The 14951-nt window shown below is 38.9% G+C and overlaps 1 protein-coding gene across 1 annotated transcript in view; it reads right to left on the reverse strand.

Annotated features, from left to right (window-relative positions):
* Positions 1-720: 720 nt before the first annotated feature.
* Positions 721-14951, reverse strand: part of LOC107722658 (calpain-2 catalytic subunit-like) — a 25446-nt gene continuing 11215 nt past the window's right edge. Inside the window, exons 3-18 of the mRNA XM_016531116.1 lie at positions 12436-12554; positions 11963-12096; positions 11602-11770; positions 7157-7243; positions 6983-7068; positions 6829-6903; positions 6584-6744; positions 6331-6500; positions 4698-4709; positions 2674-2755; positions 1950-2014; positions 1508-1576; positions 1237-1315; positions 1006-1122; positions 835-893; positions 721-744 (exon numbers count right to left, since the gene is read on the reverse strand). Coding sequence (XP_016386602.1) covers positions 721-744; positions 835-893; positions 1006-1122; positions 1237-1315; positions 1508-1576; positions 1950-2014; positions 2674-2755; positions 4698-4709; positions 6331-6500; positions 6584-6744; positions 6829-6903; positions 6983-7068; positions 7157-7243; positions 11602-11770; positions 11963-12096; positions 12436-12554 — 1508 coding nt within the window. The remainder of the gene's footprint in view (positions 745-834; positions 894-1005; positions 1123-1236; positions 1316-1507; positions 1577-1949; positions 2015-2673; positions 2756-4697; positions 4710-6330; positions 6501-6583; positions 6745-6828; positions 6904-6982; positions 7069-7156; positions 7244-11601; positions 11771-11962; positions 12097-12435; positions 12555-14951) is intronic.

Here is a 14951-nt window from a genome sequence, read left to right on the forward strand (position 1 = left end):
TAAAAAACACAACACAAATGTATGTTTGCTCTCTTGAAGCAAAACACACAGAGTTTGCATTTGAGGATCCTTACAGTTAGGACACACGAGAGTTAATAAAACATTATTTCTTATGAATAAAGTGAATATTGATAAATGTGAGGTTCGTAAATGCAAAGAAAATGTAGAGCATGCTCTACACATCTGTAGGAAATATAAGGAAGAAAGGAAAAAACTTAAAGAATGCATCATCAAATTAGGAAGGAAATAGGATATTAAAGATATTTTAGGAGTAAATAATTCTCAGATGGAAGTTGTTAAGGCATTAATGATTTTTTTCTGGTCTTATTAGAAGAATATAAGTTGAGATTAATGAAGCCATGAATTTACACACTCCAATATAGTGAGTGGTGGTTATGATTCAATGTTAATTCATTATTTTTACGGTAGAAACAATGTACTATGCTATTACTATGGTAACTATTTGTAAAAGGGACATAAAATAATCAAAATTTGCAAATATGAAAAATGTGATTTAGTCGTCTTTATTATAGCAAATTTTTCAGCAGTTGAGCACCATAAACAAATTACATTTTGTGAGCAATTCCAAGTTTAGATAATACCCATCTTTGGTTGATTTTACTCCGATGTTACTCTTGGGTATTCCAGGTCTGCTGCATCCTCTTCAGTTCAATTGCAGGAAATGAACTGATTTCTGATGCAGTTATGGTGAGTGGATTTTCAATTGAGCGCCAAGCAGAGCCACTGCAAAACACAAAACAACACATCTGTAAATGATAGCACTACATTGAGAGGATACAACGATTTTAATCCACGTTCACACTTGTGCATCACCTGCAGGATATCCAGCTCGATTTTCCCACTGTTCTTCTTATCCAGCATTTTAAACATGTCTGTGTAGAGCACAGATGAAAACGTTACAGTAAACCATTGTCATAATTCCTGTTTATAGTTTATTCATGGTAATTAAAAAAATTTAACTGGATAATCTTCAGCAAAACTTACTGAAGAGCATTTCCAGGTGAATCAGGCAGCCAACGAAGCAATCAAAGTCAATGGCGTACTGCTGATTGGCATAATGTGAGATTATCACCTGAAGTACGTCATTGTTCAGCTGGAATCCTGTGAAGAAAAGCAAATACATCCATTAATGAACTCTTTATTAAGACCACTTTTAGAAGAAATTAATGACTATATTGTCCTCAATGTTTAGATATTTAACCATCGACTCATTACCTGCTTCTTTCACGGCATCTCTCATCTCATGGGAACTCATAGTGCCTGAGTTGTCTGCATCATGTTTCTTAAAAACCTCCTGGTGAGGTATGACAGAACATCCACATTAAGTAATTAACATCACTAAATACAATGAAGAATTTATCTGAACTTTAGTGCCCACAAAGATGTTTCTCTGTGGTAGGGATGCACAGTAGATCTGTACCATATCGGTTATCGGCTGATATTACACATTTTTCATCTTTAATTTACACCAAAATATATGTTATACCAAATATTTCTGGATCTTTATCCACAGTATGTGAAACTCCACAAGGCCAAGTTTGCCGCTGCCGTCTCTCTGGACTGAGGTCAAGGGTTATAACAGGGTTATGATCATTAATTTGGTTGCTGTGCTTGTACAATGAAAGGACTCTGTTGAGAATATTAATACACAATTTATTATATTATATTATATTATAAAAATATATTTATATATTTTGTATATTTATATATATTTGTTTATATAAGATACAAAAAATATATATATATAGTAATCCAACATCAGAGAACTGTGAACATGCGAACGTATTATTAAATTAGTGAAATATTAACTCTCAGGGGACTTCAAGTAAGTGTTTAAGGTCAAATGGGTCCTGCTGACAAAAAAGTTTGTGAATCTCTGCATTAATCCATATAGATTCCATTCATATGATCCAGTGAGGTAAGGATACATCTAGCAGACTGATAATGTGGCGACAGGTTTCCATACTAAATCCATCCGTCTTCACATCAGTTCCTGTGTGAAAAAAAAAACCTTGTGAGAATGATAAACACAGAATTTCAATTTCAAGGCACTTTCTTTTCTTTATGTATGTGTATATACAGTACATACATAACATATGTATGTATATTTGTGTGTGTGTGTGTGTGTGTGTGTGTGTGAGTGTGTGTGTGCACAATTTATTATATTATATTATATTATAAAAATATATTTATATATTTTGTATATTTATATATATTTGTTTATATAAGATACAAAAAATATATATATATAGTAATCCAACATCAGAGAACTGTGAACATGCGAACGTATTATTAAATTAGTGAAATATTAACTCTCAGGGGACTTCAAGTAAGTGTTTAAGGTCAAATGGGTCCTGCTGACAAAAAAGTTTGTGAATCTCTGCATTAATCCATATAGATTCCATTCATATGATCCAGTGAGGTAAGGATACATCTAGCAGACTGATAATGTGGCGACAGGTTTCCATACTAAATCCATCCGTCTTCACATCAGTTCCTGTGTGAAAAAAAAAACCTTGTGAGAATGATAAACACAGAATTTCAATTTCAAGGCACTTTCTTTTCTTTATGTATGTGTATATACAGTACATACATAACATATGTATGTATATTTGTGTGTGTGTGTGTGTGTGTGTGTGTGTGAGTGTGTGTGTGTGAAGGTGTTGTTCCCTGCAATGGACTGCTGACGCAGCAGTATGTCAGGACCGAGATGAACGTTATTGCGTCCCCTGAACTGCAACACAAACACAGATGGATGAAATGGCATCTGAAAACTTGCAAAGGTTGTTTAATAAATGCATCGTATAAATGTACCGTACGGAGGCCCCAAGGGGACATGAGGATGGAAAACATTTGCATTCCCCAGAGAAACTTTGCACCAAGGTTTTGCAATAATTTTTCTTCAAACTATTTAAAAAAATGCGCACATCTGACGGGAAACAAAAACCTCAATGAGGGTTGCTCAACTATTGTAATAAAGAAAAAGAAATAAAAGTTGGCACACCACAGCTCCAAAAATGCAAAAATGTTTGTTTCATGTTCTCACCCCAGGTGACGTTTTGAGCCGTATGGCTCTTCATCAGACAATGAACATACTGATGAGCCCTTAAAGGATTAGTTCACTTCCAGAATAAAAATTTCCTGATAATTTACTCACCCTCATGTCATCCAAGATATTCATGTCTTTCTGTCTTCAGTCGCAAAGAAATTAAATTTTTTCGAGGAAAACATTCCAGGATTCTTCTCCATATAATGGACTTCAATGGTGGCCAACATTTTTATTTTTTTTTAGAAAATGACCAATCGTTTCACCATATAAGACCCCTATTCGTCAGCTGGGATCATGTAGAGCCCTTTGAAGCTGCACTGAAACTGCAGTTTGGACCTTCAGCCCATTGGCCAGGAAATCACATGACACACGCACACACAAACAACAACTCAACACTCAGGCAACACAATACATAACTTAAAAGTGAAAACATAAAATACCAATGAACAAATCACAACAATCTAACAAACACCTGACTAGAAAAAATCAAACGTGAACATGCAAATACAATCAGTATCATTAATGCAGAAATGCATGAATATCAAACTCTTCATTAAGACCATTCATTAGGTGAGTATAAATCCAAAAGTATATATATATATATATATATATATAGGTATAAGTATAAATCCAATATAGGCTTCATGTTTTAAAAGCAAATTATTGATGTCACCCCCTCTACGGGGTACTTTGACAGCTTCAATGCCAATATATTGTAGTGTGGAAACCGAATGTTTAAATCTAACAAAATGTTGTGCTACTGGACTTCTAGGGTCATGCAGCCTAATGGCACTTCGATGTTCAGCAATCTGCATTTTGAGTTGTCTGCTAGTTTTACCCACGTAACAGAGTCCACACGGGCAGCATGTACTCATAAAATGTGTTGGCTGCTAAGAAACAGATAAATCAGCCCTGACCAGCATATTACATAAGTTTGGGGGTCTTCTAAAGCCTTAAAGACCAAACAGTTGTTTTATCCAGTATTCTCCACTAAAGATATCGAAGCCATAATTCAGAAACATTGGTACATTGTTGACATTGATCCTATTTTGCAAATGATTTTCGCTAAACCACCTCAGGAGGTAAGAGACCTCCAAACTTACGTAATATGCTGGTCAGAGCTGATTTATGTTTCTCAGCCAACACATTTTTTGAGTAATATTCCTTCAGGTAACTAAAAGTGTGGAGGTTGTCAACAATGTAATTTTCTTACAAAACACATCTTTTAAGCATCCCTGTACAGGAAAATCTTTTAAGATCAGAGGAACAATTTCTTGTTAGACCTCTAATGTTATTTATATGCTGCGCTGCCCGTGTGGACTCTAAAAACTAGCAGACAACTCAAAATGCGGAACATCGAAGTGCCATTAGGCTGCACGACCCTAGAAGTCCAGTAGCACAACATTTTGTTAGATTTAACATTCGGTTTCCACACTACAATATATTGGCATAGAATAGGTTGACATCAATAATTTCCCTTCCCAACTAATTTTTTTTAAATTAATTAATTTCTTTTTTTGTCCCTTTAGGGATTCCTTAGCATCGTTAAAACGAAAGAACAAAAAGACATGACCATTGGTGATGTCTAACTACTCTTATGTACAAACCATTCAGATGTCATACACACCTCATTTGGAACCTGAAAAACACCAAAAAAAAATTATATTATTCAGTGTTCACATATAATTTATAATCACCACAAAAACAAATGTTAATTAAAGCTGCAAGCAGCGATGAAAGGGCCCTCGCACCCGGGCTCACCGCCACCCGGTGGCTTTTGGAAAAGAGCAAAGAGTGGGCAATATGCATTTAAAGTGGTAAATATAAGAGGAATATGTCAAAGTCATTTATATGCGCCAAACTTCCTGCTGCCAGCTGGTGGCGCTATGACTATAACTGTACAGCAACTTCCTGTTTCATGGCGAAACATCAAATTTTGTCAGGCTGCCAGGGACACGCCCCTTGATGAAAACTCAAAATCTTCGCAATTTAACGTCACAAAGGCCTTATGATGACCCTCACCAAATTTGAAGATGATCCGATTAAAACTGTAGGAGGAGTTCGTCAAAGTACGAGGCCTGGAAATGTCAAAAACTGCACAAAAATTGTACAGTAAATTCAGAATAACGTACATCCTGTTGGGTTTTGGATTTTGTACCAAGAGACTTTTTTGTAGGTAATGGTGTGTTACGCATGTGTGCCGATTTTCGTACATGTACGTAAAACATAGCTCGAGGGGCACTCCGTTGAAATTTTACAGGTGGCGCTATCGAGCCGTTTTGCCACACCCACTTCTGAAACCCATATCAGATGTAAATTTTCGCCAGTTCTGACGCGTGTGTAAAGTTTCATGAGTTTTGGAGAATGTTTAGGCCCTCAAAAATGCGATTCACTTTGGAGAAGAAGAAGAAGAAGAAGAAGAAGAATAAGAAACGGAGCAATTCCAATAGGGTCCTCACACCATCGGTGCTCGGGCCCTAATTAGTTGTAAAGTTGATAGGTATGTCAAAGGAAAAGTGTATTTAAAAAACAGTTGCATTCTGGATGTAAAATCACATTAATTTTCTCCACAGAATTTGTATTATTATTATTATTAACATTTCAAGACAGATTTACTATGAGCTCAGAGGCTATTAATCAATATTTCAACTTAATTTTAAGAAAAAATCTTTAGCCAAACTCCAGATGAAGAATTACACTAATCATGAATCCTCAAGAGAATTGCTTCAAATCAAAGTTTGAAATATTGTGATTCATCTTGGAGAATGTTGCTTTAGTTCATGACGCTTTTTTGGCTTTTTTTTTTTTTTTTGAATCCTTGGAGAAATTGGAGAAAATTAATGTGAAAAACATCTCTGTATTGTCTTTGTTTTCTCCGGACTTCATTTCCCACGATCCCTCACCCAGAAACCAATCACACATTCACACCTGTTGCCCATCAGTCACACTATAAAGGTTGCACTCATCCACACTCACATTGTTGATTATTGTATCGCCAGTATTGTCTTCTTGTTCTCTGTGTTCCTTGCCTTGCTTGTTTTTTGACCTTGGACTGTTTAACCTGTTTTTGATTGTCTGCTGCCTGCCCTGACCATTGCCTGATTATTGGATTACTCTTTAGTCTGTCCTGGATTATACCTGTTTGCCTTGTTTTTGACCCTGCCTGTTTTGACCACTCTTTAAATAAAGCTGCATTTGGATCCTCAACTCTGTTGCCACGCCTCCCATGTTATAATTACTGATTGTACATAACCATTTACCTTATAGATAGTGAAGCCAATGGTGTTCAGGTCTCGTCCAAACCGCTTGTCTTTACGACTCTCTTTCTGCATCAGACCCACTAGGATCGTGCAGCCGTCCTCTCCATCAAGAGGATCATCATCTTCTTCCTCCAGCTTGATCACAAACTGAGGGTTTGAGCAGAATGTTGCTGGAGAGGATGAACCAAACGGTCAGATGGTGGATCAAACAACAGTTTTTAGTTTCAAGCACATCGTGGTTGGTTTGATTTACCTGGGTTGTTCCTGCAGCCCCCTGCGGTGGATCCCACCCTCCAGTCGCCTTCTAACTTGTTGTAGTTCCAGCGGCTCACATCTTCGCTTGAAAGAGTGTCTGGAGTCAGATTACAGATCTCCAACTTCGAGAATTGCTGTATGAAGTCTGAATACGCCATCCTGACAGGACGAGGAAGATTTGTCAGTATTTGTCAACATATTTGTTACGTTATTGTTGAGGGTTACAAGCTCAAGTTCTCTTACCAGAACTCTCCATCTTCAGCTGAATGAACCAATTTAGCTTTCTCCTCTGGTTGGACGCTGTTCCACTCTTTGGAACTGAAAAAGACATTGGAAATATTTGACAGGACTCTCAGGACTGATGTTGAAAGAGTAAGATCTGTTTAGGGAAACTCACTTGTCACTCCAAGGGCCTGTCCACTCCACCTGACCCCATGGGTTCCTGATACGCACCAGCTGAACCAGACGGCCGTAGGAATGAACCTGTAGGTACAATAAGGTGACAGTCATTAGAGCTCTTTGGAGTTTTTCCTATAAAATCCATATTTTTGTGTCAGTGCTGGTTTCTGACCTCCTCTGCACCTGTGATGGAGTAGGCATGACCCTTCACCAGCTTCAGACTCGTCACCGCCTCCGACTCACGCGAACTGGTAATCTGCTCAATCATTATATTATATGATTAGTATAATAATATATGATTTTTTTTCTTTTTAACTTTTGACATTTGGACTTTTTTAATGATAAAAAGCATTAGAAGATCAGGAATGAACCTGTATTTCCTACATGACAGCAAAATAATTGTTTATTATTTTATTTTTGTTATATTATTTTATGTATTTTCATTAGGGATAATGCATATCAGCTGTTGTATTGGCCATTAAATGTTACTTTTTAATGTTATCAGTATCAATCCAATAAATAAAACAGGCCGATATATAGCTATTCTGCCCTGGCAATGGTGTTCTGAACCATGTGTTGACAGATAGCTAACAGAAATAAAGCTCCATCACGCTTTCTTCATTGTGCTTATGTGATGCACACTTTACTTTACTGTAAAACTTAAAGAAACGATCGTATCTACTCCAAGGATTAGACCGCAAACAATGACGTACATCCAAAACGCAGATCACAGAAAACGAATATCTTCTTCTACTGTTTAACGTGCTTCCTGTTGCGTTCTATTTAGTAGTGTAATAATATTTTTCACCACAAGGTGTCACACACGAACTACTTACACAAATCAAAATACAACTTCCAAAGAGAAATACTGCACAGAACAGAGTGTATTTATAGTGAATGTGTGATCGATGACAGCTGTGTGCAATCAGTGCTGTGTGCAATCAGTGAAATGGCTGATGGGATATGTAGTCCGGGATGACATGCAACAGTTTGTGTTGTGCGAGAGTCACTGTGATGGAAGGGTGACCTCTGGTGGTGATTGAACGGAAGTCCATGGACAGGATTCATGACACTCAATTAGCTCAGTGAATAATAAAAAAAAAACATAGACCCGGCTAGAACAAGCGGAGTGATACAAAATTGTGAAAGGGCGTTCCTGTAGCGATACCAGTACAATATCTCACGGTCCTCAACCAATCAGATTTGAGAACCAGAACGAACTGTTGTATATATATATATATATATATATTGTTTGTACACAATGTACAAACAAGAACGGACCAAGACTAAGGGAGAACTGAGGGCTTATAAACATGAACAAAACAAAGGGAACTAATGAGTAAATTAATCAGACAAGAGATGAACATGATAACTAATCGGACAACTCAGGAAAACCAGGTCACAAGGCAAGGAAGACAAAACTCAAAACACAATGAAACATGCAGACATGTAACAAGAACAGTAACCACTGTAGCACAAAATAAGATTACAACTCAGGGTTACAGCTGTCAGAAATTAGTAGAAAGTGACAAGGTCCTCGCTTTCAGTGACTTCAGGACATCTGCGGCCACAGGGCACTGCGCTGGTGTGATCTTGGTCCACTCTTCTTCCAGTCTCTTCCATAGTTGGGACTCTTAGCCGGCCATTTCATTATTTCTGTCATGGTTCTGAAGAGGGATGAGGCGAGGACTCAACTGCAGGACGATGGGCTTTTATTAATGGTAAAAATAAAATAAAAAGCAAACACAAAGTACCCCGAGGAGGAAAAACAGGCAGGCAGGCAGGCCAGGCACAAGGCACCACACAGCAAGGCAAGGCAGGATCAGCAACGCAGATAAATAACACATACCACAAAACATCTGACATATAAACAATGGACCAGCACAGGACTGCAGACACAAGGAGAATAAATAGGGAGACAAATGAGGAGGGTAACGAGGGAGACACAGGTGGAGCAACTGAAACAATGAGGTGAACTGAACAACTGAAACAATAACATGATGGGCAACTGAAACAATAATGAGGTGAACTGAACAACTGAAACAATAACATGATGGGCAGGGACAGACAATAGACAGAAGAACACATGGCACCAACAAACACACAACAAGCCATGTGCTCAACAAAAGACACAGTGACCTCTGGTGGCCATCTAAGGCACACCAGCTGAATACCGTGACAATTTCAATGTTCTTAGCTTCAATATACTGCTTTACCCATTTTGCAGTATGACTGGGACATTGCCCTGCATGAAAATTGCAGGCTGATTGGGAGATGCTTGCAGGGAAGTAACTGCATGTTGCTGAAGGAGGTTCTGATAAACATTTGCATTTACCCTGCCATGTAGCTGCATAACTTCAAATAGGACTAAGCAGTGACCTTAAAATTTAGGAAATTGTAGTTTGTTCCCTAATTTTGATTTCCACTGTATATACTGAGAAATTATAGCCAAATTTGTCCTATGTGTTATTAAAACAAGATTCAGTTTAACTTCACTTTCATTCAGCAAGGATGCGTTACATTTATTTTAAAGTGACCGAAAAGACATTTATAATCTTAAAAAAGATTTCTAATAAATGCTGTTCTTTTAAGCTTTCTATTTATGAAAAACACAAAAAAAAAAAAAAAAAAAAAATTTTTATTAAATGCAACTTTTTTCTTGCCTTGGAGAAATATAAGCTCAAAATGATGCGAAAAGAAAGCCAATAGAAGTGGAATGGGACTCACATCAATGGAGCTGCCAAGTAATGATCCCAGCGTCAGTGCTTTCTGCATGAGCTTAAACAGGTACGGAGGAGCTTTGTTCAGCTCATAGTTCTCAGCGATGCCTCCTGTGAAATCCTCAAAACCCTCAGTGGACCAACCTCCCGACAGAGCTTCATATGAGCCATTTAACCTTCAAAATACAGTAGAAATCAGCGCCACTGGTTGGTATATCATGGATATGTGACATGTTATAGGAACATTGTGTGTTTTGTGGTTTGGCACAGTGTTTTCCAACAGTTTCAGATGACTCAGTATCTTATTGTTCAGAAATATAGTTCAGGTAAAGTAGTAGCAGGTCATTTGTGAATAAACACACACTTACTTTGCATAGGCCTTTTCCATCAGAGCACTCCAGAACTCAGAGCCCTCGGCTGAATGAACAAACAGCAGCTTCCCATCTCTGGTAGGCAGCCGGTCATCAATGACAACATCCATCCATTGACCGTACGTACAGAACTGAAGAGACGAGAACAACACCAATCAGTCTGACAGTATCCCTTTAATTTATTATTAGTAAGAAATGTCTCTTTAGCAGCAAATATTCATATTAGAATGATTTCTGAAGGATCATATGACATGGAAGACTGGAGTAATGATGCTGAAAATTCAGCTTTGATCACAGAAATAAATCACATTTAAAAATATATTCAAATATAAAACAGTTATTTTAAATCTGTCATGTCCCAGCCTGTGTTCCCCTGTTTTGCACTCTTATTTTGACATTTATTTCCCCATTGTTTCTGTGCTCTCTTCCTGTGTTCTGTGTCCCTATTTGTCTTTGCAATTTCTTTAAAAGAAAATATCTCCCTTTGCATTAAACTTTGAGCATTGTAACTTTGCAGACGTTGTTTATGCTCTAACAGCAATATTACACGCTAAAGTTAAAAAGTGAAATCATAATCAACCACCCCATTAACAAGACCACAGATCCACTAAAAATATTTATCTAAAGACTTACTAAGGCCCAATCCCAATTCTACCCCTTAGCCCTTCCCCTTTGCCCTACCCCTCCGTTTCGCGCGTTCACGTGAAGGGGTAGGGGTGTCTCAATTCTCTTTTGGTTGGAGGGGTAGGGGAAGGGCCAGACAGCCCTTCAAACTAAGATTTTTCGGGACCACACTTTAAACGAAGGGGTATGAATTATCTCAGCGTAAACCGGCTTCAGCGGCAACATGGCTGCCCGAGCGAACAAAAAGACACATAAATGTAAGCATTTTTGGCATTAATAAAGATTTTAACGAAAAGTAATCATTTGTTTTATGTTACATTCAATCGTGAGTTCATATTTATGGTCATGTTACTCAAAGAAATGTTTGCAAAAAATCGCTAAAGTTTACTAACGTCATATCATTACAGACTGCACGATAGTGCCACAACATATTTTCATGTCTGATCAGGGCGATAACCACAACATATTTTCATGTCTGATCAGGGCGATAACCACCGTAGACATTGAGGGGGGCTAGTCCCCCCAATAATTAGAAATCACTAAACCCTTTTCTCAAATATTGCCAATGCGAGAGAGAGATGAAAGTTGCGTGTATGCGCATGTGCGTTTCTTGCACACCAGTATAGGTGTGTGTATTGTAGGAGCTAGACGACGTATGATGACGTGTGACGTATAGTAGTGGTGTCCCAATTCTTAGGGGAATATTTTCACCCCTACCCCTTGACACTCTGTTTCAAGGGACAAGGGGAAGGGGTAGGCGGAGGGGTAGGGGAAGGGGAAGGGGTATAAAATAGAATTGGGATTGGGCCTAAGTATTTAAATGCAACTTTTTTCTTGCCTTGGAGAAATATAAGCTCAAAATGATGCGAAAAGAAAGCCAATAGAAGTGGAATGGGACTCACATCAATGGAGCTGCCAAGTAATGATCCCAGCGTCAGTGCTTTCTGCATGAGCTTAAACAGGTACGGAGGAGCTTTGTTCAGCTCATAGTTCTCAGCGATGCCTCCTGTGAAATCCTCAAAACCCTCAGTGGACCAACCTCCCGACAGAGCTTCATATGAGCCATTTAACCTTCAAAATACAGTAGAAATCAGCGCCACTGGTTGGTATATCATGGATATGTGACATGTTATAGGAACATTGTGTGTTTTGTGGTTTGGCACAGTGTTTTCCAACAGTTTCAGATGACTCAGTATCTTATTGTTCAGAAATATAGTTCAGGTAAAGTAGTAGCAGGTCATTTGTGAATAAACACACACTTACTTTGCATAGGCCTTTTCCATCAGAGCACTCCAGAACTCAGAGCCCTCGGCTGAATGAACAAACAGCAGCTTCCCATCTCTGGTAGGCAGCCGGTCATCAATGACAACATCCATCCATTGACCGTACTGCCAGAACTGAAGAGACGAGAACAACACCAATCAGTCTGACAGTATCCCTTTAATTTATTATTTGAATAATAAGGTTATAAATACTCAAACGAGGTCCACAAGTCTGAGAGCACTAGTGAAAATAATCAATTTAGCATTTTTTCTAATGTTATATGGTTTTTTAATTATACATTTTATTAACTAACAATTTGAGTTAAATTTTGATTTAAATTAAATTATTTAGATTTAAGTTTTTTTTTTTTAAATCCTAAAACATTGTCACTTTTCTTTCAAGCTTAAATTAGATTTTCAATCCCAGATCGTCAATGTGGTCTCAGACTTTTTGATCCCACTGTATGTTTATACCTGAAAGTGAAAAATGCCAGCATAGTTCTCTGTAAAACTCTGTCCATGTGGAACTACACGTTTCAGAATCTCTTTTTCCAGAGTCAAAGATGTAATAGCCGCCAGCAACCAACAGTCACCTGCAAATGTATCAAATGTCATTAGATTCTTCTGCGTTAAGCTCATTATTTTATGCAAATTGACTTCCAGTGCACTTATGACAGTTACGGTCTTCCAGGATCAACCTGGGCTTCAGTGTTCAGCTCAAGGAGCATCCTGGACCTGAGCGTATGTTTCTTGCTCAGTGGTGATGGTTGGGGGCAATTGTGGTCTAATGGTTAAAGAGTTGGACTTGTAACCCAAAGGTCGTGGGTTCCAGTCTCAGTAACAGCAGGGATTGTAGGTGGGGGAAGTGAAAATGCCGCAGTTGTCCAAGACTCTCAAGTAGATGCTATAGAAAAAGCGACAGAACAGAGAATACCAGGTGCAAGAAACAAGAGCAGTAAGAAACTAGTAATACGAAACTGATGCGGAAAGTGCCATGAGCCACGCCAAAACCCAGCCTTTGGAGCAGTATGTCATAAGTGCTGCAAAAGTAACCACTTTTCCAGGGCAGTCATTCGCAACAATAGCAGAGCAAAGACAGTGCATAGCATAAAGAGTGAAACAGATTCCATGTACATTGGCACATTAATACACACTCAAGTGCATGTGATGGAACACATAAAAGACAGTGTGTGGTACACAACAGCCACCATCCGAGGCGTAGAAATAAGATCCCTGGTCCAGTTAAGCCACAGACTACATCAATGGTGTTAGAAGCATTCGGGGAAACATGCTCCACACTAAAAGGCGTTGTGTCACTGAAATGCAAGACCGACAAAACCACAGCCACATTACAGTTCTATGTATTCGATCAATCAGACATGCCTATCCTGGGCAGAGCAGCATGTGTGAAAAGGATTGAGCTGCTTGCAAAAAAGTCTGTGTCAACCAAAGAAGAGCTGGTCAAGGTGTATCCATCAGTCTTCACTGGGCTAGGTGATACATGTTGACCCGACAGTCACACCTGTGATCCATGGATGCAGAAATATTCCACTGTCTGTTCACGACAAGCTGAAAGAAACACTTCAAGATCTTGAGAAGTATTATTTCCCCTATAACTGAGCCCACAGAGTGGGTAAACAGCCTCGTTATCACAGAAAAGAAGAATGGTACACTGAGTGTATGCTTGGACCCTTGTGACCTGAACAAAGCTATAAAACGCCAGCGCTATTCCATTCCCACTCCTGAAGATGTGTGTAGTAACCTGGCTGGAAAGTCTATCTTCACCATTCTCGATGAGAAAGATGGTTACTGGCAGAATAAGTTGGATAAACCGTCCTCAAAACTATGCACTTTCAACTCACCATGGGGCAGATATAATTTTCTGAGACTCCCATTCGGCATCAAGTCAGCAAGTGAGGTGTTTCAGCAGAAAAACTCTGAGACTTTTGGTGACATACAAGGAGTACACAACATTGCTGATGACATGATCATTGCTGCCTCATCAGAGCAGGAGCATGATGAAATCCTTGATAAGGTCGTGGAGAGAGCAAGAGCGGCCAAGGTGAGATTTAATGGTGATAAGATCCAGTTCAAGGTTTATACTGTGAAATACATGGAACACCTCATTACACCAGATGGCCTGCGACCTGACGAGGCAAAAGTGAATGTGATCACAGACATGCCACCCCCAGAGGATAAACAAGGCCTGCAATGTCTACTCGGCATGACTAAGTACTTAGCGCAGTGCATTCTGAATGAAGCTTTACTCACAGCACCTCTAAGACAATTGCTGAGGAAGGATGCTGTATGGCAGTGGAACTCACTGACACTGAGCAAAGATATGCTCAAATAGAGAAAGAGTTACTCACCATACTCTTTGCCCCTTGAGAACATCATGCAGAAACAGCTGTGCAAGGCCCCTACAACTACAAAAGTATGACATGAACATTGCATATATACCAGACAAGCACATGCATATAGCTGATGCACTCTCTATCGTAAGTAGAGAGGTTGATGATGGCGGAGACTTCTATGATGAGAAAGTTGCAAGATCTGTGTGAAAAGGTAGAGACTGGCTGGCCACAGAAAAGATGAAGCGTGAACAGTAACCTACACAGCTACTGGCCTATGCAACATAAAATCAGCATCAGTTCTGCATGCTGATTTTATGTCGCATAGGCCAGTAGCTGTCAGTGTTGGGCAGTAACGCATTACTTAGTAACGTGTTACTGTAATTTGATTACTTTTTTAGTAACGGAGTAATTTAACGCGTTATAATGTTAAAAATAGTAATTAGAGTATAGTTACAAGCCGAGGTCTCTATACGTTACTGCCGCGTTACATTGCTGACAGAATGCAGTGTTTTATAATCTAGAGACCTAAAAAGGATGTAGCACAGGCACTGTCGAGTCAAGTGCCAGTGGATTAGAGACCTGCTCTCCCGCAAGACCAGACGCAACAGAGTGCGGCGCGGGACAAGATGGGCGAGG

Source organism: Sinocyclocheilus rhinocerous, unplaced genomic scaffold (genome assembly GCF_001515625.1).
Source record: "Sinocyclocheilus rhinocerous isolate Xijiao unplaced genomic scaffold, SAMN03320098_v1.1 scaffold2018, whole genome shotgun sequence".
Classification (NCBI taxonomy): domain Eukaryota; kingdom Metazoa; phylum Chordata; class Actinopteri; order Cypriniformes; family Cyprinidae; genus Sinocyclocheilus; species Sinocyclocheilus rhinocerous.